Source organism: Borostomias antarcticus (assembly GCF_949987555.1).
Source record: "Borostomias antarcticus genome assembly, chromosome: 19".
Taxonomy (NCBI): domain Eukaryota; kingdom Metazoa; phylum Chordata; class Actinopteri; order Stomiiformes; family Stomiidae; genus Borostomias; species Borostomias antarcticus.
The window spans coordinates 2,840,092-2,863,904 of record NC_140252.1 but is presented as its reverse complement, the minus strand read 5'-3'; the positions used below and the strand labels follow the sequence as shown (position 1 = coordinate 2,863,904).

The window sequence follows — 23,813 nt, the reverse complement described above, 5'->3', positions numbered from 1 at the left end:
TCCCAATCGAGGGACACAGTAAGCCCATTTAGCTGTCTCTCTCTCTCTCACTTCTACCCCCCCCCCCCCCCCCCCCCCCCCCCCCTCTCTCTCTCTCTCTCTCTCTCTCTGACCGGCGACAAGAAAAGCCACGACAGGCTCCAATTTTCCATGACAACGACTCACAGTGACGCTGACCGTCGCCAGTTGGCCCGGAGTGACCAGTGACCACCGCCCACATGGTCGCTCCACCGTGCCGAGCGCACGCACACGTAGCTTATGTGACCGGAGACACACACGGTGCCGGTCACACGGTCTAATTGAGAGAATTGCTCCATTGTCCAGGAATCGTGTCACCGCGGAATTCCTTGGTTGCAGCAGTTTCCATTTCGTTTTGCGTCTTGATGTGTAGTTTTTGCGCCGCGCCGCACAGTAGGCTCTGCGCATTCGTGGCATACTTTAAAGTAAAGGCGCGTATTTCATTCAGAATCACGCATAAAGTGAAGTGAATGCGTTAATCCAGAGGTTGGTTAGCTACTGTGTTTGAGACGATGAGGCAGCAGCATGCTATGGACTATTCATGAAGCACTGCGCACATATCAAACTCTTGAAATGAGGCTATGTATTATGATATAGGCTTTAAAGCATTTGAAACCAGTCCTCGTGACAGTAGTTTATTTTGTTTTCTTATTTTAGATTTTGGTGGTAGGCTAATAAAAATGTATATCTACTGTTTATAGCAGGGTCATTATTTTATTTAAATGAGCTATTGCACGTTTACAATATCTATGTGAGGGCAGGGTTATCACCAAAGTCAAGGTTTAGGTGAATAGACTTGCGTAGCCTACAGCTAGGACACCGCCTACCCACATTTTACAGCCAATCCTCGTCTCCCAGTGCCCCCCCCCCCCCCTCTCCCGGCTGCTCTCCGGTCTGTAGCCGAGGTGCTCACTGACTGACTGACTGACTGACTGCCCGGACAGGCTGGTGCAGGAGAAACGGTTAGACCTCGACACTGTTTCACGGTGATGTGTTAATGAATCCAACCGGAGAGGAGGGTGCTGGGATCAGACGAGCGCAGAGAAGCAAGCAACAGGAAACGAAATTAAACGGCGGTTTATTTCACGGAGGGAAGTTTTGACGGATATCAAGAATGTTGATTCAGTGAATGCGATTTCAAGTCCAGCTCTGTTCAGACGCTGTCACGGCTGGAAGTTGCAGAGGAGTGAAAGTTTCTGTCCCCTTGTTCTAATGGACTCGCACTTGGAGACTGCTGGCACACCGAGTATGGGATTACTTTTGTGATGTGGATTGCAATTCCCTTTCAAGAAAATAAAGGTTTATTACGGAACAATGTGAGAAGATACGCGTCCTGGATTCTCATGTTTCTCGATATCTTGAAAATTATTGGCAACAGTTGAAAGCAAGACGTTATGCTCAAAGGATATTTGGGTTCAGGGGCCGCACTGACCGTGGGACCATGGATTTGACGGCTTTACAGCCCCCAGTACCCCTTATAGAGAAGTTCTAACATTCTCACTTTGTTATTGTTGTTATAAACTTCACAAATGCTTTGGAAGAAATCGCTACAATACTCGATTGGATTTTAAATCGACATCTGCATTTGGAATTTCAATCATGAACTTTATTGACAGTTTGACACTATTATTTTTGACGCTGTCGGCTGTCAGGGTAAGTTATGTGCTCCCAGAATGAGGGGGTCTTCAATTTGGACAGAAAGAAATCAAGTGTGTCGTTAATCTGTTAGTCGTCCTTGTCGCTACCCTTGCTAGGTCATTGCTAAATAACCGCAAATATTTGGTGGCTTTGGGAATATTACGCAAACCTGACACTCGCAGACTTTCAGCATATACTGTCTGGCGTGGTGGGTGGTAGGTTTTGGGTTGCAGAAGTGAGATATGTGGGGGTTTGGGGCGATGTTGTGAAGTTCAGAGTCGGGTTATTGCGGGCCTGCTCAGAACCATGCACCTTGGCGATATTATTACGCTTTAAAGGCCCAGCGCTTAATTTTGAATTAACTGAATCCTTTGCGCACTGACTCGTGTTTGTTGAGATTTTATTCAAATTTGGCGTGCGTTCTAAAAACACAGCAATAATATTGTTAAGAATTCAGCAAACATTTAGCCTAAAGTTAGGCCTAGGTTAGGTCTTATAGGCTACGTTGCTGAAATTTGGACATGGCTTTAGCCGAGTTTTCTAACGTAATCATTAATCAAGATCAATGTTGTGCCCGAACCCGAGTAGGCTATGGTTTGAGGGGAGTGGTGAAACTCCTGTTAGAAAATAATCAATGACTTAAATACAGCTTCTGAGAGGCGTGGACGGATTCATTGTTAATAGGTTATTAGCAGTTCACCTTGGCTCCGAAACACCCCATCAACCCACGCACCTATCCGGCGCTCTCTCTCTCTCTCTCTCTCTCTCCCTCTCTCTCTCTCTCTCTCTCTCTCTCTCTCTCTCTCTCCGGGATCCTGTGAACTCTGAGCCTGGCCAAGCGTTCGGTATTTGATAAGTTCTAATTGAGGTGTAAATCCACCCCAATGCCGCCAAATCTTCGGCTTCTGGCTCAACTATAGAGCCTAGTTTAGGTACGTTATTTGTAATAACATCCTATGGGAAGAGCTCTCAGCTTGACACCCTCCCCAGACCTCTGAAGCGGGGGCTGTTGTAGCCGGATCGTCCGACCCTCACACCACCCAAGGGGCGGGGTCTGCGGCTGCAAGAGTTCACTTTTTTTTGACTGAAATGAAAATCGGTTGTGTGTCCCATTCTGCGCAGACCTCGCTCTGTCTGCCCGTCTCTGCGTCACAGCACGCAATGGTGGCGAGGTATTGCACGAGTTTGTGAGAGAGAGGGAGACGAGAGAGAGCGTTTTTTATTGTCTGTTTTTAGATTTGTGTTGCCAGAGTACCAAATATACATTTCCATGACGTGTAAATCGAACGGACAGTAACGTTTTCTTATCTTATCGTGAACGTAAAATATCTGGGCGTGCACCGCGTAGGCTACACGTGGGGGTGGAAATGTGCCAGTGGGTTGAAATTGTGGCGCGATTGGGATCAGCCTATAGGCGACGTTCAGGTGGGTGATGCACCAGGGCAGACAACGGAAAGCTTTTTTTTCTTCTTTTTTTAAGCAAACCCACGTCATATTGAATATTCAATTCATTTATAATTAATGACAATGTCGATGCAAAATGAACCGGGCGACCTTGGCATTCTAACCCGCGTTTCTCTTCCTCTTACAAGCAGACTGCCCACATACCGAGGGACGGGGAGAGGAGCGCACATGACGGTAGGTGTAGCCTCCATGGCTCTGGGGGAACAGCTCTGTGCTCAGGGATCCCTCGCAGGAGATTGGGGGATGCTCACTTTGAAGCGAGCACAGGGAAACCAACGCCGCTTTGTGGACACAAGTAGGCCAATAACCGCAACGCCTCCGCTTCGCCCTAGACTAACAGGCCTATAACCACATATGGATGCGACAGGCCTAACCCAGTTCACGCACGAATATAGGACGTTGCCAAATAGCCTGCACAAATTAGGCGACATCTGAAATATTGTTTGAGATTAAAGTGGGGAAATCTCATGTTAACTGGATTTTTATAGAATGGAATTTGGTCCTTGGCCCTTTTTTGGCTTTTTTTCTTTTCTTTTTTGCCCAATCCGAAGTTGCACAATAGCTTTTGAATGATCATAAGCTGAATCTTGTGTGATATTGTTCCCTGGTGGGTGTGATTTGGCTGTGCGTGTGCTCTGCTCTCCGAGGGACGCTCTGCTCTACCTTCTACTCTTCCTCCAAGACACATTCTAGGGGTGTTGTCAGTCTGTCTGTCTGTCTGTCTGTCTGTCTGTCTGTCTGTCTGTCTGTCTGTCTGTCTGTCTGTCTGTCTGTCTGTCTGTCTGTCTCCTGTCTGTCTGTCTGTCTGTCTTCTGTCTGTCTGTCACAACACTGGCACCCTGTGGGGTTTTTACTATCAGCCTTGGGATGACCAGGAAAGGCAGACGGGTTGAAAGTGAGAGAAAGAGAGAGAGGTGAGAGAAAGAGAGAGAGAGAGAGGTGAGAGAGAGAGGTGAGAGAAAGAGAGAGATAGAGGTGAGAGAGAAAGAGAGAGAGGTGAGAGAGTAGAGAGTGAGATAGAGAGAGGTGAGAGAAAGAGAGAGGTGTGAGAGAGATAGGTGAGAGAGAGAGAGAGATAGAGAGGTGAGAGAGAGGTAGAGAGTGAGAGGAGAGAGAAAGAGAGGTGAGAGAGGTGAGAGAGAGGTGAGAGAGGTGTGAGAGAGGTGAGAGAGAGTAGAGAGTGAGAGAGGCGAGAGTGAGAGAGAGAGGTGAGAGAAAGAGGAGAGAGAGTAGAGAGTGTGAGAGAGTAGAGAGGTGTGAGAGAGAGAGGCGAGAGAGAGTAGAGTGTGAGAGAGGCGAGAGAGAGAGAGGTGAGAGAAAGAGAGGGAGGGATGAGGAATAAAGAACAGAATCAGATAGAGTTGGTGAACGCTCTGTAAACGAGGAGATCAAGAGGATGAGGGTTAGAAAGAGAGGAAGGAGGTGGGAGGTTCCTGACTCAGACCAGACACCATGTTTCTAATCAGAGCACACAGGATATGATGTGTGGCCCAACATAACGTCAGCATACACAGGCTGTGAAATGATGGGCCCCTGACGGGCCCCTGGGCACAGACACGTAACGGACACCCCCACACATTTCATTTAGCGCCTTTTTGAATTTGTCCAATGAGACGGCATACAATTTGAAGATAATTTGTGAAAACTCACAATAAAAGCAGCTATACCCAGCTTGGTTATGACTCAACTCTGACGGGAGGACTTGCTTTTTGGATTCCTCCCCAAAAGAGTTGAAGGGCCCATATTGCATGGAGTACTCAGCCCCTCTAAAGAACTAGATAAACACTCACTTAAAAAGTATCATGATGGTTTCTTTCTTGTGACCTCTTCAAAGTGAATATTTAGGCTGTTGCTTCAGTTTTTCTGAAGGATTTGTGGGGCTCTGTTATTGACTATGTGTCAAGAAAGGGCCCCTGAGCTCTTGGGGCCAGTAGGCCCGTTTGGTAATATGTCTTTGAATGTCAGTCTGTCTGCGTTCTTCATGGGTCTCCTGCAAAACTCTTGTCTCTCTGGCTTCAGGAGCTGTGTGTGTTTGTGACTGTGTCTCTGGAGTGACCCCTCCTGTTAGTGAACTGTGGACCGGAGTGTGTATCTGTTTACTGCGGGTGCTAGCGTGCGTGTCTCCCCCCCCCCCCCTCCCCACCAGTGGTCCCCTTCATGGAGGTGTACAACAAGAGCCTGTGTCGGCCGCGCGAGCTGCTGGTGGAGATCCTGCAGGAGTACCCGGAGGAGGTGGAGCACATCTACATCCCGTCCTGCGTGGTCCTGACCCGCTGCGCCGGCTGCTGCAACGACGAGATGCTCCGGTGCACGCCTACCTCCACGCACAACGTCACCATGGAGGTGAGAGGCCCTGAGACACCCCACACACACACACTGCGCCTCCCCTCTCTCCGCACGTAGAGCCACCACGGGAGGACGGGGGCAAGGCTGTGACCTTTGACCTTGAGAGCTCTTGTCCGCTGTGGCCCTCCTCCCCTTCACCTACAAGTCGATCTTCCAGTTCGTACAAGAGAGTCCTGTGGAGTTGAGGTAGAGGCCTTTTAATGTGCATTGGGAAATGCACTCTGAGGAACCGCTCTGATTTCAGTTCATTTAGGAGCGGTCAGTTCGCTCGGACAAACCGTGTGTCCAGAGCGCTGCCAGAGCACAGTGCTGTGACCCGTCCAGCGAGGAAGATGCTCGGAGCGCTCTGGGTTTCCAAACGGCCAGACCAGGCTCCGAGCGCATTTACCAACGCACCCAAGGTCACCTCTATACCCTCACCTCAAAACCTAACATCTAACTCAGGCTCCCACCCTAACCTGTACCCCCCCCCCCCCACACACACACACACACACACAGGTTATTGCTGAATATGTACTTAACTTCATCTCTCTCCCAGGTGTCACCTTGTTCTGGTCATGTCTCTTCCAGGTGTCACCTTGTTCTGGTCATGTCTCTCCCAGGTGTCACCTTGTTCTGGTCATGTCTCTTTCAGGTGTCATCTTGTTCTGGTCATGTCTCTTCCAGGTGTCACCTTGTTCTGGTCATGTCTCTCCCAGGTGTCACCTTGTTCTGGTCATGTCTCTCCCAGGTGTCACCTTGTTCTGGTCATGTCTCTCCCAGGTGTCACCTTGTTCTGGTCATGTCTCTCCCAGGTGTCACCTTGTTCTGGTCATGTCTCTCCCAGGTGTGACCTTGTTCTGGTCATGTCTCTCACAGGTGTGATGTTGTTCTGGTCAGGTGTGACGTTGTGGTCAGGTGTGACGTTGTTGTGGTCAGGTGTGACGTTGTTGTGGTCAGGTGTGACGTTGTTGTGGTCAGTTGTGACGTTGTTCTGGTCAGGTGTGACGTTGTTGTGGTCAGGTGTGACGTTGTTGTGGTCGGGTGTGACGTTGTTGTGGTCAGGTGTGACGTTGTGGTCAGGTGTGACGTTGTTGTGGTCAGGTGTGACGTTGTTGTGGTCAGGTGTGACCTTGTTGTGGTCAGGTGTGACGTTGTTCTGGTCAGGTGTGACGTTGTTGTGGTCAGGTGTGACGTTGTTCTGGTCAGGTGTGACCTTGTTGTGGTCAGGTGTGACGTTGTTCTGGTCAGGTGTGACGTTGTTGTGGTCAGGTGTGACGTTGTTGTGGTCAGGTGTGACGTTGTTGTGGTCAGGTGTGACGTTGTTGTGGTCAGGTGTGACGTTGTTGTGGTCAGGTGTGACGTTATTCTGGTCAGGTGTGACGTTGTTCTGGTCAGGTGTGACGTTGTTGTGGTCAGGTGTGACGTTGTTGTGGTCAGGTGTGACGTTGTTCTGGTCAGGTGTGACGTTGTTCTGGTCATGTCTGTCTCTGACACTCCCTTTTTCTTTGTTTCCACAGATAAAAAGAATAAAGCCCCAAAGACAACAGAATGACGTCTTTATGAGCTTTACAGAGCATAGTGCATGTGAATGCAGGTAAGAACACACACACACACACATGCACGCACACACACGCACGCACACACACACACACGGGGCAAAGTTTGACAACCTCGGCCATGTCTTTAGTGTGTGCAGTGGGATGTTTAATTGATTCATATCTACTACTCAAACACCTGGACAGGCTAAAGCACATAACGCTTGCCATTGCGTTCACACGATTGCTATCAGATCAAGGGCAGATTGACAGGAAGACTGCAGACATTATGCCACAGCTGTAACACACTGTTGTTCAGCCACTGCAGGTGGAGGCCTGTGTTTGAGCTGTGCTATCAGGGGGAGGGAGAGAGCGTTCCCCGTGTTTGAGCTGTGTTGTCAGGGGGAGGGAGATAGCGTTCCCTGTGTTTGAGCTGTGCTGTCAGGGGGAGGGAGATGGCGTTCCCTGTGTTTGAGCTGTGCTGTCAGGGGGAGGGAGATGGCGTTCCCTGTGTTTGAGCTGTGTTGTCAGGGGGAGGGGAGGGAGATGGCGTTCCCCGTGTTTGAGCTGTGCTGTCAGGGGGAGGGAGATGGCGTTCCCCTGTGTTTGAGCTGTGCTGTCAGGGGGAGGGAGATAGCATTCCCTGTGTTTGAGCTGTGCTGTCAGGGGGAGGGAGATGGCGTTCCCTGTGTTTGAGCTGTGTTGTCAGGGGGAGGGAGATAGCGTTCCCCGTGTTTGAGCTGTGCTGTCAGGGGGAGAGAGATGGCGTTCCCCGTGTTTGAGCTGTGCTGTCAGGGGGAGGGAGATGGCGTTCCCTGTGTTTGAGCTGTGCTGTCAGGGGGAGGGAGATGGCGTTCCCCGTGTTTGAGCTGTGCTGTCAGGGGGAGGGGAGGGAGATGGCTTTCCCCGTGTTTGAGCTGTGCTGTCAGTGGGAGGGAGATAGCGTTCCCCGTCGCTCACCCTGCTTACATAATGGGAAGAACAGGCCGTCTCCCAGAGGCCATGTGTGGCCATGGACATAAAAAAGGGTGATTGAAACGTCTCTTGACTAGCTTTCACTCGAACGGATCCAATTAAGATTTTAAGGTTTATAATTGACATTGGGTAGCCGACTATATCACAGTAACACACTATAAGACTACATAAATAATACATTTACAAGCAAGCTACTACAAAATGTTATATAATATACTGTACCTACCTGCCTATATGGGTCTATACTGTACTAAACTGAAAATCATATGGATTGTTGGCTATGTCATTATAACACATTATAAAACACACACATCTCAAATAGCACATTATAAGACATCAAATATGAGCTATCGACTATTATAGCAAGGAGATGTATGTAATTCATTTGTAAATTAAGTGAAGAACATTTTGAATTGAAACTATCAGGACTAATATTGACTTTTTCAGACACTTCATCAACCACACCAACATTTAATTATACTGAAAGTCTCACATGAACCATTTACCAAAGGGCCTGTAATGAGACTTACTTCAGATCAAATCTGTTACTCCCATCATCTATCTGCATTGTTCAGTGTAATTACTGTTGGTTTCCAGCTGTACCAAACAGACGGTCTACTGAAGTGTATTCTCTGACCCAGTGGTGGAGTTTGGAGTGTGAAATAAGACGTTTCTCAATCCTCCCCTCCCTGCCCGGTCCCTGGATCAGCAGCTGGTTGAGCCGACATATTTGTTGCTCCACAATCAGCTATCGGCAGCAGACCTGTCAAGTTGAGCAATGCAGTAACTTAACGGGCCGCTATTGTTTGTCAGATAGGATTATTTGTGTGTGGGCGAGACAGTGTGTGTGTGTGTGTGTGTGTGTGGGGGGGGGGGGGCTACTAGACAATTCAATAAGCCCGAGGAAGTCTTATCTGACAATAAAGGCAGTCTTGTCAGAGAGTCGCCGGTCTTGTCATGACAACACAGGGAGGTCAGTGTTGAACAGCACCCGGCCAGGGCCACCCGCACCGTCCCTCTGTCATCTGGTGATGTGTATCTGTTTACCTGTAAACAACCGCCGGGCTGTGAGGTCATGTCTGTCGCTTGTTTGTGTTTTTTTTTTTCAGGCCAAAGAAAGAAGCAAAAGAACAGAGAGAAAAGTGAGTACGAGCTCTTCCTCTTCCTGTGTGCTCTTCCTCTTCCTGTGTGTGGTGAGGGGAGCCGGACGCTGGGGAGGGAGGGAGGCCATCGTCGACCGCTTTTAATCAACATATTCATCTCTTCACTCACCTTTTCAATCTTTCGCCTCTATCTTTCTCTCTTTCTCTCAGTTTGTCAGTCCTCTTTCTCCTTCTCTGGTACACACTGCACCACCACCAACGATCACATCCATTCATGGATCACTGTACCAAGGTGATTTGGAGTCAAGACTCAAATCCATACTATATATTTTTGGACCAATCATAACGTTTAGGCGTCAAGACAGGAAGTCCCCCCAGAACGTGGTGCAGGTGAATGAGTGACACCCGAGGAGGTCATTCCTCTCTCCGTCCACACCTGTCCTACGCCGTGTCTCTTACTTCACGTGCCCTCTCCTCTCCTCGTTAATGACAGATCCTTTACTGTCTCCGCCTTTGAGGGCGACTCAGAGTTCAGCTCCTCTCCCGTTTTACTGACTCCTCTGATGTTGATAATGTTGATAACCGCCTATTTTCTGAGACCCACTTAAACAACATTTATGATCTCCAGCTCCTTTTTTCTCTCCTACTACAAGGGGTTTCTGTTAATGTCTATTGCAGGAGTAACTAGGGTCTCTGCTTGTTGGTATTAGGTTTTATGACGGTCTTCGTACGATATAGATAAGGCCCTTATTCACAGACCGTCACCGGCCTTGTTTTAACCGTTTATGGGCCTGGCTTTAGTGCTGGGGCTGTGGGTTGCCACTGGGGTCATTCAACTGCTGTTTCCAATGCTACCGTACTTAACTGTTGTTTCAACATTGACCTCTGACATTCCCGTGGTGTGGGGCTTCCTAGGCAGTTAGTGCCCGGTTCATTGTCCGCGGTGGGGCAACGAGGGGATGTTGAACTTGGGCGCGGTAGCTGCACTGTCATTCCATGGAAACGTCCCTTTACGCACATCCGCAAGTGTGTTGGTCAGTGACTGACTGTAGCATGTATTAGTGGAGTATTTTGTGACTGTAGTGGTTTACGTGTTTAAGTGTGAGATACAGGCTCTATGGACAGTGAAGCTGAGCTGCGGACTCTCGGGCTCTGCAGACTGAGCTAGCTGGTCTGGTGGTGTGGACACTCTGCAGACTGAGCTAGCTGGTCTGGTGGTGTGGACACTCTGCAGACTGAGCTAGCTGGTCTGGTGGTGTGGAGACACTGCAGATTGAGCTAGCTGGTCTGGTGGTGTGGACACTCTGCAGACTGAGCTAGCTGGTCTGGTGGTGTGGACACTGCAGACTGAGCTAGCTGGTCTGGTGGTGTGGACTCTCTGCAGACTGAGCTAGCTGGTCTGGTGGTGTGGACACTCTGCAGACTGACCTAGCTGGTCTGGTGGTGTGGACACTCTGCAGACTGAGCTAGCTGGTCTGGTGGTGTGGAGACACTGCAGATTGAGCTAGCTGGTCTGGTGGTGTGGACACTCTGCAGACTGAGCTAGCTGGTCTGGTGGTGTGGACACTGCAGACTGAGCTAGCTGGTCTGGTGGTGTGGACACTGCAGACTGAGCTAGCTGGTCTGGTGGTGTGGACTCTCTGCAGACTGAGCTAGCTGGTCTGGTGGTGTGGACACTCTGCAGACTGACCTAGCTGGTCTGGTGGTGTGGACACTCTGCAGACTGAGCTAGCTGGTCTGGTGGTGTGGACAGTCTGCAGACTGACCTAGCTGGTCTGGTGGTGTGGACACTGCAGATTGAGCTAGCTGGTCTGGTGGTGTGGACACTCTGCAGATTGAGCTAGCTGGTCTGGTGGTGTGGACAGAGGATCTAATACCTTCATACCTCCATTGTTACACTGATTTTGCAATGTCGAATATTTTCTTCATGACTTTGTTGATTTTGCAATATTTCAAGGCACATGAACTTTTTAAGAGTCACACCATTGCACAAATATACCGTGCAGCTATCTAGTTTCTTAACTCGGTATTTCATGCAGCCGGCAGCTGTTAATGCTGCTAGACCCTCACACAGGAGCCTGAACTCAATGCTGGTTCTGACCCAAATAAGCTGAAAGGGAGTTTGCTGAACAAGGCTAGGCTTATTGTTGACAATATATTTAGGACATTGTATAATACCTAACGGAGTGTGGCCCCAAAACAAATTATCCAAGCTCCAATCCAGTAACATTTATACTTGTGAAATCATTCTTTGGTGGCTAAGTAGGTTCATGTTTTTAAGATATGTTGTTCTTAAAATGTTGATTGTCCTCAGTTTGAAATGTCCTCAGTTTGACCAGCCATCTAACCTTAGCTGAATGGGCACTTAGGCCAAGAACAGATGGATGATTTGATAGAGGGATAGATTTATAGATTTATAGATTTATATCCCTTTGAGAACACTACTGAGCTAGGTGCCAATCAAAGCTATGTTAGCTACAGTATATGATATCTAAGGTATGATAGATATATGAATGCTAAGGTATGATAGCTAATGTGATAGCTATATGATAGCTAATGTATGATATCTATGGTATGATAGCTATATGATATCTACGGTATGATACTGTAGCTATATGATCGCCGTATCAATCAGCTGACTGGTTGTTTGACAGACTGATCTCTCCTCCTCTTAGATGTGTCTCTCTGCGCTGTTCTTCTTTTCCAGAAAACCCCGGAAGGGCAAGGGCAAAGGCCAAAAGAGAAAGAAAAGCAGAGACAAAGCGAACCGTGAATCGTATGTCAGCTCCGCCTCCTCCCCCCGCCTGTACCTGAGTGTGGCGCTGCTCATGGGAGGAGCTTATACGCCCACTTTTAATATGCACAGTTTCATATGCCTACATTGATTGGCATGACGCTTTCATGAACCACCACCAGCACTAAACCCAACCCTAGATCTGATTCAGGCTCAGCGATATTACATACACTAACATCCCATTGAGAGCACAGATCGGTTCAGTCCACTATGCCCAAACAAAGGCATAAGTTACCAAAGTATCAATGTACAAGTAGCATCTGGTGTTGGAGGACTGGTGGACCAATTATAAATTAGTTGCATTTTATTGTTGTTTAGGATGCAGGAGACCTTGGTGCTAAGTGTGGTGACACCCACAGGAACGTTGGACATTGATATTTTGGTGACTTACTCCTTTGTTTGGGCATAGTTAGCTTTGTTTGGGCATAGTTAGCTTTGTTTGGGCATAGTTAGCTTTGTTTGGGCCCTGTTGCAAAATCTTCCCCATACTTAACCTCCATGAAAACTATTAGACACACCACTCCTAGCCCTAGTCCAAGTCAGTATACTATTCAGGGCTATACCCCGGTTTACCGCCTGCCAGGGACCATTCATTGCGCCATAGGCTTTTTTCACTTGGTCTACATAACCGCATCCACAAAAAATATTATTTTGTTACTCACCGAAGTGAAGACGTTTTTCTAAAGATCAAAGCCTTTTCTCCGAGGTGACTATAGTTATAGCCCCCACCTGATATGAGATTGTTTAATTGAGCCATAGTGTCCTAATAGTGTTGTACTTCAATGACTCACCCCTATCGGCACAGATCCAAACGTCTATTCTCTAGGCCTACCGTAAGACATGAGCTCTAAAATGTGTTACCGCCAAATGTTGACAATTCATGTATTCCAGTGCTTGTTCATACTGTACTATAAACATAAGATACACTAACTGGTGTTCAAAGAGGGTGACTATGCTAAACTAATTTGATCATGGCTATTGGTCATGGCCATATTTGTATGATCTACAAGTCCTTGTGCTGATAAGTGAACTGACTGCTGCTAACGGAGAAAGGCCAGCTGCAGACCCGGCCCTGCCAGAGCTGCATTATAGGAATGCAAACTATAATTGCAGGTGCAAAACCAAAAGGAAAATGCCTCCAGAATTACCTGTAGCCTATGCCTAATGTGAACAAAATATGTTGGAAGACTTATTAGTTGGAAAATATTGTTTAAATATTTTGAAATTAATTAATTCCACCTGCAATTATTCCTCGGCAATCTTTAAAAAAAAAAAAAAAAACTACTACGACAACGTTTTGCACGTGGCCATTTTGAATTAATGACATTGAGCTGAACGATACTTGTACAGAATAAGAACTGTGTTTGGAACTTGTGTTGTGGGTCAGTCACACAGCTAAGCTGCGTGGTAGGAGTGTAGCTAAGGCATCGTGTCCTGTATTCGCTCATGAACCCAACATTGGATGTGATCTCGTGGTGCCCCAGCATGGCGGGAGCCCCCAGGCTCGCCAGTGTGAGGGCGCAGCTGGAACAGCGTTGGCGTGGGGGTGGGCACACTGGAAAGCACGGTACAATGTTTGCGCAGGCCACGTATTTTCGCTTGCTATTATCTTTTTTTGGGGTGGGAGAAACTGCCCCTCCGATCAGAAAGTCAAACTGCGCGTATGCTCATCCCTACCAGTCACCTGGCTGCTGGTGAGATCAGTACTTGCAGTAGTTGGATGCGCTAGCGCCAATAGTGGACATTTCAAAAGACTAGACTACTTCTGACATCAATCTTACTTTGTGATGTGGGAGCTCAGCTGTCGTTAACATTAGTGGTGCTGACGTTACTGCAGCGTCATGCCCAGTTTTTCTCTGTCTCTCCCCCTCCCTAGTCTGAAGTAAATGTAGCAGGCTTGATAGATTTGTCGCTAGATCGCGTTTGAGTTTGATGTTGTCTGAAAACAGGCTAACGTTAGCTAACTAGCTAGCTGATAGACAGTGCCCAATGGGAGTGAGGGAGGGCTAGCGACAGCAACTTGATGTGACTTGCATGACCTGTGAAAACGGTGTAGAATCGTTGTTGCAGCACCTTGAATCCCATAATAATAGTAATAGTAATAATAAAAGCCTTAAACATTTGTTTATGAAGCACTTTTCATACAAATGTAGCACAAGTCCTCATTATTTACAGAATAATGGCAGAATTACCCTACTATATGATTTATACAAATAGATAACAAAACAATACTAGAGACAGAAATAGTGTATGTACTGTAAATACACATACATACATACATACATACATACATACATACATACACACATACATAGGCTACATACATACATAAATACAAATAAATATTTATCAACTAACATTTAAATGTAAACATTCAGAAAATAAGAATACATTAATTTAAAAGCAAGAGTCTCAATTTGCAGCCTCACAAAGCTGTTGTGTTGAAAATGTGGTTCCCAGAGAAGGTCAGGATCAGAAGAGCGGGGAACTCTGTTGGGCTGATATACTATCAGAAGAGCAGGGAACTCTGCTGGGCTGATATACTATCAGAAGAGCTGAGAGCTCTGTTGGGCTGATATACTATCAGAAGAGCTCTGTTGGGCTGATATACTATCAGAAGAGCTCTGTTGGGCTGATATACTATCAGAAGAGCTCTGTTGGGCTGATATACTATCAGAAGAGCTCTGTTGGGCTGATATACTATCAGAAGAGCTCTGTTGGGCTGATATACTATCAGAAGAGCTCTGTTGGGCTGATATACTATCAGAAGAGCTCTGTTGGGCTGATATACTATCAGAAGAGCTCTGTTGGGCTGATATACTATCAGAAGAGCTCTGTTAGGCTGATATACTATCAGAAGAGCTCTGCTGGGCTGATATACTATCAGAAGAGCTCTGTTGGGCTGATATACTATCAGAAGAGCTCTGTTGGGCTGATATACTATCAGAAGATCATTCAGTATTCTGGTGCTGTCTGTGCCAGTGAGAGCTTTATAAACAAACACCAGAATCACAAGATCTATCCTGAAGAGAACAGGAAGGCAGTGTAGTCTCTAAAATAGGACTCACAGTCTATGAGCTCTTCTGCTTGTCTTGGTTAAAACTCATGTTGCTGCATTTTGGACTAATTGCAGCTGGCCAGGAAGGAAAATGGGTAATAACAAAAGCATACATATGAATGTGCCAACCCAGTTAATCACACGTAATAATCGCGATAACAATCTCAGGCAAAATTATCTCAATTATTAATTTAGTCATAGTCGCGCAGCCCTATAAAATAGTGGACTGAATCCCGCCGATTTATGCTCTTTCTCAATGGGACATTACAGGACGGCGTATGTGTAATAACACTGAGCCCTGAGTCAGGTCTAACCCAACTCCAACTGTCAGTCTTTTTCTGTGTTGCCTCATAAGCAACGTTAACATTGTAGCTAATTATGCTTGGTAAATATCCTAGCTAAGCTATGCTAAATTAGCTCATTAGCTGTACAGCCAAGAAGTCACGGCAGAAAGAGACTTTTAACCCCCCCCCCCCCCCCCCCCACCCCAGCTTAAACTACCCCAGCCTGCCACCACCACTCCCCCATATCCCCACCCCCTCCCACCCTGTACCCAATCCCCACCCCTTCCCACCCTGTACCCAATCACCACCAGCCCTAGGGCTGTGCCACAGAGTTATGTGTGACTGATAATGAAGAAAAATCAACGTTGCCACTAACTGCTGATACAGGATCAGATGTATTTATATATACGGAGACATAATCTGATTCCAGATCAGTGGTTAGGAGCAGGCCGTGCCTCCAGGGGGCGGGGCCGGCGGCCAGCATGGTCCAGTATCTGTGTGGGAATCGCCACGGCCCCGCTGGCTGTTGAGTCTGCGCTGCTTTGCTGTGTCTCGTACTCCTTCTTTTGATCCCTCTCTTCTCCCTCGTTCTTTTCATCCCTCTAAACAGGTTTGCTCGTCCCGTCCGACGTCTCCGCGTGCTTTTGATGATTATCCAGCTGTTCTTTTCTTTTGAGGGTCATGTAAACCAACTGAATGTTTTGGATAGTTATGTTTTTGTATGCTGCCTTTGTGGCTCCAGCTACACAAAAAAACACAAAAACATCTTTAGTTTGGTGTTTGTTTGTTGTTTTTTTAAGATGGGCTGATGCTTCAATGGTCTCCTGTAAAAGAATTGAGTTCCTCAGATTGGCACAGATACATTTTCAATGGATTTCACTAATCTGAACTTTCTCTAATCCTTCATCCATCTCCACCCCCTTTGTGGAATCAACATGGTTTGATTAAACTTTTGTAAAGTAAAATAAATAAATAAAATCAGATTCTTCATCTCTACTCACCACGCAGTCTTATTTTTATTTACATCCCGAGAGAGCACAGTATATGGCTAATACAGATTATACAGTACATGAGCACAGTGTATGACTAATATAGTTACCTTGTATTACTTTTTCAGTTTGGTTCTTTTGAGTTGAGCTCAAGCTTAAATGTTGTGTTTTAAATCACATCCTGATCCGAAGCTTACTAACGCATGTGCAGCAGACCCTCTGGGAACTGTGGGCTATACGCCCCCCCCCCCCCAAGGGCTGATGGGTAACTTTGCTGCTTGCACTTGTTTCCATCTGTGAATGAGTGAGCGTAGTACCCAGCCCAGGGTCACTTGCTGCAGGTAAACGATGCGCATGCACACACAGGAGGCCGCGCTGCCTTCAGACTGTGAGGTTGCAGCATATAATGCTACGTTCACACCAAAGTGACCTTGGATTTTGTGAGGTAAAAACCACTGTAATAATCCTCCCTGCTTTCTCTCTGTTTTCACCACTGTCTGTCTCCTCATCTCTTTCTTTCACCACCTCTGCTCTCTCTCTCTCTCTCTGCTCTCTCCCCCTCTCTCTTTCTGCTTGCTCTCTCTCTCTCTCTGCTCTCCTTCTCTCTTTTTCTGCACTCTGATTCCCTCTCTCACTCTCTCCCTCTCTCTCTCTCTCTCCCTCTCTCTCTCCCTCTCTCTCTCCCTTTCTCTCTCTCTCTCTCTCCCTCTCTCTCTCTCCCTCTCTCTCTCCCTCTCTCTCTCTCTCTCTCTCTCTCCCTCTCTCTCTCTCTCCAGCCACTGTGAGCCATGTTCAGAGAGAAGGAATCGCTTGTTCATCCAGGACCCTCTCAGCTGCCAGTGCTCATGTAAAAACACGGAGGCCAAATGCAGGGAACGCCACCTGGAGCTCAACGAGAGGACCTGCAGGTGTGTGTGTGTGTGTGCGTGTACGTGTGTGCGTCAGAGTACAGATATCAGAGTGAGGTTAGGAACCCCCGTGATCACAAGAGAAGACCCATTGTCTCGTCCCGACATCAATACTCTAGATTTAGATCAATCCTCAGAGCACATTTGCGATTTCATCACAATGGCGACTTTATTTCTGGTGGGTGAACAGAACCCATGCAGTGTGTTCCTGTAACCCAGAATGTTCCGTCTCATACTCTCCTCTCCTTCTCCTCTGTCCCCCACCCCCAGATGTGACAAGCCCAGGAGATGAGAGGATTCACTGCAGACGAACAGAAATGAAGGAATATTCACGGATATTTCACAGCACTTTGAACTTGTGAACATGGTGTCCATCGTCTCTCTGGAGAGCATTCCCCTGGACTGGCTGAGCAACAGCAGATGGAAAAAGAGTGAATAATCAGAGAACAACACGCTCCCGTTGTTTGTCTGTGTACAGTACATACCACCATAAAGAAAAAGTACAGAACTTGTATTGCTGCTAAAAAAAAAGACTAACTGAAATCATGAAAAAAGCAAATGGCTGCTGTGTGGGTTTGCATTTCTGCTGGCGTGTGACGTGACTGTGGTCTTGTTGTCAATTCATTTATGCAAATACTTCACTGGATATGTCTAGAGTGGCCATGCGTGAATCATAAACATCTCTGGACATAATATCCACTAACCGGGGAGGAGACGTGGAGAAGATGAGAGAACACTTCCTTTAAAAGGACGGAAGGACGGAGAGAAGTCTGTCTTCAGTTGGAGCACCGTGGTAACACTCGGACAGCCAGTATGGGAGATGGGGGATCTGCCTCTTTGTGATGTCACTTCCTATTGTCAAAGGAAGTTGTTGAACTGAGGTGTACAACGTATGCAATGATGGAACTGTTCTTTGCATTGGCAGTGGGGCTGCCGCGTGCGTTTGAAGGGACACCGACGGCTGATTTTGGTATAGCTTACACTACGGAAACCACTAGAAAAAAACACTATACTGTAGCTTTGATTCCATTGAAAACAAACCTGTGCCTCACAAACTGTGCTGAGAAATCCTGAACACGCTTCTTAAATTATTTTTGTTTCTTTTCTTTTTGTATGAGGGGAGGAGGGATGGTGAAATACGCAGCCTGCAGCTGAACTGGGTACATAATTGCAATCGCATCAGTGATAAGCTCTGTTATATATACATACTTATTACCGTACACCATAGTTAACTATAGATAATTTATAATATCCAGTATTCAGTCCTTTTCCCATATTTAATTTGATCTATTTATGTATACAGTGTTATTATGCTTCTATTGGCATCAGCTCCTCCCCCTGTGATGTCACTGTCAGTTTCTCCCCCTGTGATGTCACTGTCAGTTTCTCCCCCTGTGATGTCATTGTTAGCCCCTCCCCCTGCCTAACTAAATGGAGATCTCTTAGCTTTTTTTTTTTTAGATAAATCATATGTAAACATTCCTTAGAAAGATCGTTTGTATGGATGCCGTCTATTGTGGATTTATTGACCTTTTCATCTGAGGTCCTAAGTGCTATGTGTGATTTGTGCTACGGCTTTGGCGTGTTTGTGTTTCTGTGTCTGTTTGCATTTGTGTGTGCATTTGTAGCGTGTGTTTATTGGTGTAACCATGCTTGTGTGAGTTTGAGTGTGTGTGTGTGTGTGTGAGTGTGTGTGTGAGTGTGTGTGTGTGTGTGTGTGTGTGTGTAATCAGGCCTATGCTTGTCCATCCTCAGAGCAAACAATAATAAATTGGTAAAAGAAAGCTCAGCCCACCAACTTACCAGCATCATTTTGTGACTATATTCACCCATATTGGTCTGTACTCTATAACCACCATCTCAGTGTAGCTTTTGATATCATGATATTAGTACTTTATCTTTATTATTTTTCAATATTAACATGTTTTTTGTGACCGTGTACAATAGTAAAGCATATTTATTTACAAATCATATTGTTTTTTATATAAAATGAGTAAAAAGGTTGTTGTGTTGTGAGGCACTGTATTTTGAAAAATATATGAATTATTACTTCTGAGGTCTCTGGTTCTCTGATCTATGAAAGGTCTATGAAACTCAAAGGGATGCTCACGTTTAGTGAGTCTCTCCCACAGTGTGTACAAATGCATAGATCATAAAATTCAAAAGAAGACATTTCTACACACCCCTCGTTAGACCAAAACTGGCTGAATTAAAAGAAAAAAAGATGTACGCATTGTGTAGTAATTTCTTCTTTTGAATGCCTGTGTCTGAAACATACAGTAGCTGTGAAACGTAGCATGGGAAGTTCTCAAGGGGAGTAAGGACTACTCTGACCTTGGTACTACTTCACCTTGAGAACCTGTTCCATTACCCCCCTCTTTCCTGTCTTTTTTTTTAAACTATTGGACACGTACTGTAAAATTAGCTTATAAACCTAATCAGCGCTAGCCGCCATCAACAATATAATTAAAGAAGTAAAAGGCCAATGATACTTATATTTGGTTACAAAAACTGCAAGGTCGCAAATCTGTTTTGATATACAAGGTTTTGAACACCCCTCTAAGATACTGCAAGCACAGATTACATTGCAAACACTGAACCAATAACAAAGTCACCCCCCCTCTTCAGGTGTGTTGAAGCGTGGAAGTTCCATCTGGGCAACGGCTCTTCTCACAGCATCAAGTCTCCCTTCGAAGATAACAATGTTACATTCTTGAAACCTTCCATGTCATCATCATCGGGTCGTCCACAGATGGGCATATTTGACTCCAGGTATCCCGGTCCTCCATACACCTGGTGATCTCATCGGTGGTCTCTACTCCCGCATCCATCTTGATTATGTCCACAAAGTTTTAGTAGGATGGCCTCGTGACTATCTGGGGTGTTGTAGGTGATGACCTCATTGTTCTTGGTGTTCAGCCCAAGACCCACCTTGGTCCATTCCTTTTCCAGTCTGGCCAGGAGCTCTTGTGCTTGCCTCACATGATTAGATATCAGGCTGATGTCGTGGGTGTAGACCAGGTTTGTTAGGACTACAGCAGGATACCTTCTCCACCTCCTAGGTGTTCTAGTGAAACTGAGATCCTCCTCTCTTCCCTGGATGGCCTGCCTCAGTGCGTAGTCCAGGACTATTTTAAAGAGGAAGGGTGTGAGGGTGTCCCCTTGTAACACTCCCGCCATGATGTCAAAATCCTCGCTGTTGCCATCCGGCATCACAACCCTTGCCCTTGTGTTTGAATACATGGTCCCTATGGCCCAAAGTAAATTGGGGGGGGGGGGGCACACCACAGGCCTTAAAGGAGTAGTAAAGGGAAAATGCATGTTTAGCCCTGTTTTAGGGTTACTTGTGATCATATACAATGATTCAGATCAAAACGTTGACAAAACTAGCATTTTTGAGAAAGTTGATAATTGCTCTACCACCGTTTTGGTCATACAATGGATGTGGATGGGCATCTTGAAAAATCATTCAAAAACATGTTAAACCCTCGATTTCAAAGACAAGAAGCTCACAGAGGGTGTAATTGGTGTCCGTTGGTGTTCTCAAATTTGCCTCAAAGTATGAATCCTGTAGGGTTTTATTGATCATTTTATGAAATCCATTGACTTGTATTGACGCGACCGTTGTAGATGTGTAGATCAATCCGCAGAGGTGATTCTACTTACGGTAGCTATTGTTTATGTTAGCTAGGCTAGCTAGTTTGCTCACTGCTCACGCTACTCTTTAGCGCACAGACAAGGAAGCCCTAGGCTACAGTTCAGAAATGGCTTATCAAAATGGTTGATCTAGAAGAGTATGAATTTGATCGCTAAGGAATTAGACTTTGACGGCAGCGCTTATCGTTTCGAGCCTGGATATAGTGAGGAGGAACTACAGTAAATGGAAGAGATGGAGGCTCGCCGAACCGCAGAGCCAGAGACGGTCGATGAAGCTGTCGCTATACCATGAACCACGGGTGTTTGGTGGTGTGCTTGCAAACATTGCCGACAGATGCCCACCGAAGAGGAAAGTTTGTGCTGTACCGAGTGGGACCTGTTGCTAACAGCTGACATGGCAAACCTTTCGGTCCATGAGTCTGACTCCTTGCCTGTTGAAAGTGAGTCCTGCTTTTACCACTAGTATTTATGTCCGAGCGAATAAATCTACAGTTTTGATAATTTCATGCTGTAAGACCACTTCTTACAATTCTATTTTTCTAAAGTTAGTCTTAGCATAGGGATTATTATTTATTATTATTATGCTTCAACACACACACACACACACACACACAGCTGGCAATAAGAACTTACCTCAAGTTCTTCCACTCGTTCGTCTTCTGTCGTTCCTCTATGTACAGTCGGAACAGCATCACGTTTGAGGAATACCTTTTTGGGAGATTTCTTCGAGAATAGCCTAAGCTTATAACATTTGTCCTCAAAATGCAAAGCGCACACACGGTGATCTAAGACCCAAAGAATATCCACGGGTGTGTTTACGTCCAAGTAAAGACATTCTAGCCACAACTTCAATCTTGCGGGATCGTTGTAGGGAAGTCTATGACAAGTTACAGATGAACGGATTTTGCCACAATTGGCAACGGCACAATAGCGTGTCATTGTAGAGATCCCAAACAAATACTTTGCACGAGCCTGTCTTGTTGTTGCGGCTAGCTTTTCAAGGAAGGAAGCTGAGCCGGAATCCACGGACGCCTACCGCGAGATCAAGGCATTGCGCAATATCGGAATCAGTTAAAGCGGAGGTTTACACACGTATGTGCTGCGACTAAATAGTTTGATGCTAAATATTTTTAAAAAGCCTTTCCAGATGAACTAGAATCTTACTTTATGGCGAATTATATGCCAGAACGCCAACTTACACCTAGGTTAGTTTCTTGTCTTTGAAATCGAGTTTAACATCCATTGTATGACCAAAACGGTGGTAGAGCAATTATCAACTTTCACGAAAATGCTATCTTTGTCAACGTTTTGATCTGAATCATTGTATATGATCACAAGTAACCCTAAAACAGGGCTAAACATGCATTTTCCCTTTACTACTCCTTTAAGGATTGTCATCATTACACCTCTGTGTATTGAGTCAAATGTCTTTCTGAAATCAATAAAACACAGTACCGCTGTCATGTTGTTCTTCTTCACCTCCTCAATGATCCTCCTCAGGGCCCAGATCTGAGTTACTGTGGAGCTCCGCTCTCAAAAGCCATTCTGCTTCTCTCTCACGTGATGTAATGTTCTTTGTAATACTAAAGTGCCACAGATGCACAACATTTTTGTCAGAATGTTACAGATATACATAAAGTGTACAAAATCAAATTATAAGCTCCAGTTAAATGTCCGCTGGCTTCTTTTTGTGTTGCCATCTTCATTGTAGTTTGAGTTGTGTCTTCCAGGCCCTGTTGGTAGATTCCTCCGGTGTAGGAGGTACCAACTGAAAATGTATTCATGCACTTGCTTACAACCCTAAGTGGCTCCGCCTCGTTCCTGTCAGGAGGCGAAATGAGAGTAACAGTACGCACACCACGACCCTGTGACCACACGACCAATGAGACCGGAGCTGCGCAGAGGCGGGCTGGCCCAAGGGCAGAGGCACTGTGACACACCAACAGCAGCCGGGACGACCGGAGCGATGGCACGGGGCCACGCAGCACGCCGGCGCCCGGATCCATGACACAACGTAACCTCTCTCGCATCCCGGAGCGGAGGAGGAGGGGAAAAGGGCATCAAGGGTGACTTGTTTGTTTTGGAACAGGCCCTGCTTCCCATGGGATTACCCTGTTAGCGCCGAATGCTGTGCCAGCTTAAACTTTCCCAAAGACTTGTTTGCGCATGACAGTTCCTGTACAGTCTTTCTGTATCCTATCGTGTATCTGTTTGTTGTGTCATTAATTTCACTTCACTATAATCGTGAACTGTATATAACATCAAAACCCGCAGGGGAGCTGTATGACTTACCAGAATAGGCTACTTGTTATTCTAGCCTATAAAACAAGAAAACAAGTGCAGAGTAAACATTTATTTGTTTTTGAATTATTTGGATACACTAACCTATGAGAATCATACCGTGTCAAACAAGGATTAAACAAGCCAGGAAACGTTTACATAGGCCTATCTAAACTCTGTGGATTCGAAAAGTAGAAGTGTCCCTGATTAGAATAGACTATACTTTTACTGAAACACAGAGCATTGTTTATACTATGTGTATAATATTGGCAAGATGAGTAAAAACAACAACTATCAATTAGCCTCCCACTAGACATGAGCTCTAACCATCTTACTGTATGTGGAAGATAACAAGCCAATACATACAAGCGCGTGCACAGATACGCATGCACACAAACACGCACACAAACACGCACACACCTGCCTATATGCAATAGCATTTTATATCCTTTGTCAAACTTCGCCAGCGTGACCGGCCTGAATTTGTTGGACCCGAGAGGGAAACTAATGAAGATTCAGAAGGAAGCTGGTACTGTTGCTTTAAGAGTCAGGGCAGCTTTTCATCAACCCTGCAGAAGACGTGCTTCTAGTCAGGTGAGTCATATCTTACGATGATGTCACTGGAAAGTGAAAACGCAACTCTCCTCTCTAGTCAGCCGATGGTGAGGTTGTGCGTGTGCGCACACACACACACACTCACACTGAATAATGCATTTGTGAGTGTGTGTTTCTGTTGTCTATTGATTAACATGTGGGTGTGCAGATGTAGTAGTAGTATAATG

The 23,813-nt window shown here is 46.1% G+C and overlaps 1 protein-coding gene across 2 annotated transcripts; it reads left to right on the top strand.

The window, feature by feature from the left end:
• Positions 1-958: 958 nt before the first annotated feature.
• vegfab (vascular endothelial growth factor Ab) lies at positions 959-19,040 on the top strand. 2 transcript variants are annotated; one of them, XM_084453648.1, is made up of 7 exons: positions 959-1,671; positions 3,252-3,294; positions 5,267-5,463; positions 6,966-7,042; positions 9,068-9,100; positions 16,963-17,094; positions 17,365-19,040. In XM_084453648.1, exons 1-7 carry the CDS (start codon positions 1,618-1,620, stop codon positions 17,384-17,386), a joined length of 558 nt encoding a protein of 185 aa, XP_084309774.1. In that variant the 5' UTR covers positions 959-1,617; the 3' UTR covers positions 17,387-19,040. The 2 variants fall into 2 exon arrangements, with proteins under 2 accessions (XP_084309774.1, XP_084309773.1); XM_084453647.1 differs by having other exon boundaries at positions 3,249-3,294.
• The last annotated feature ends 4,773 nt before the right edge of the window (positions 19,041-23,813 follow it).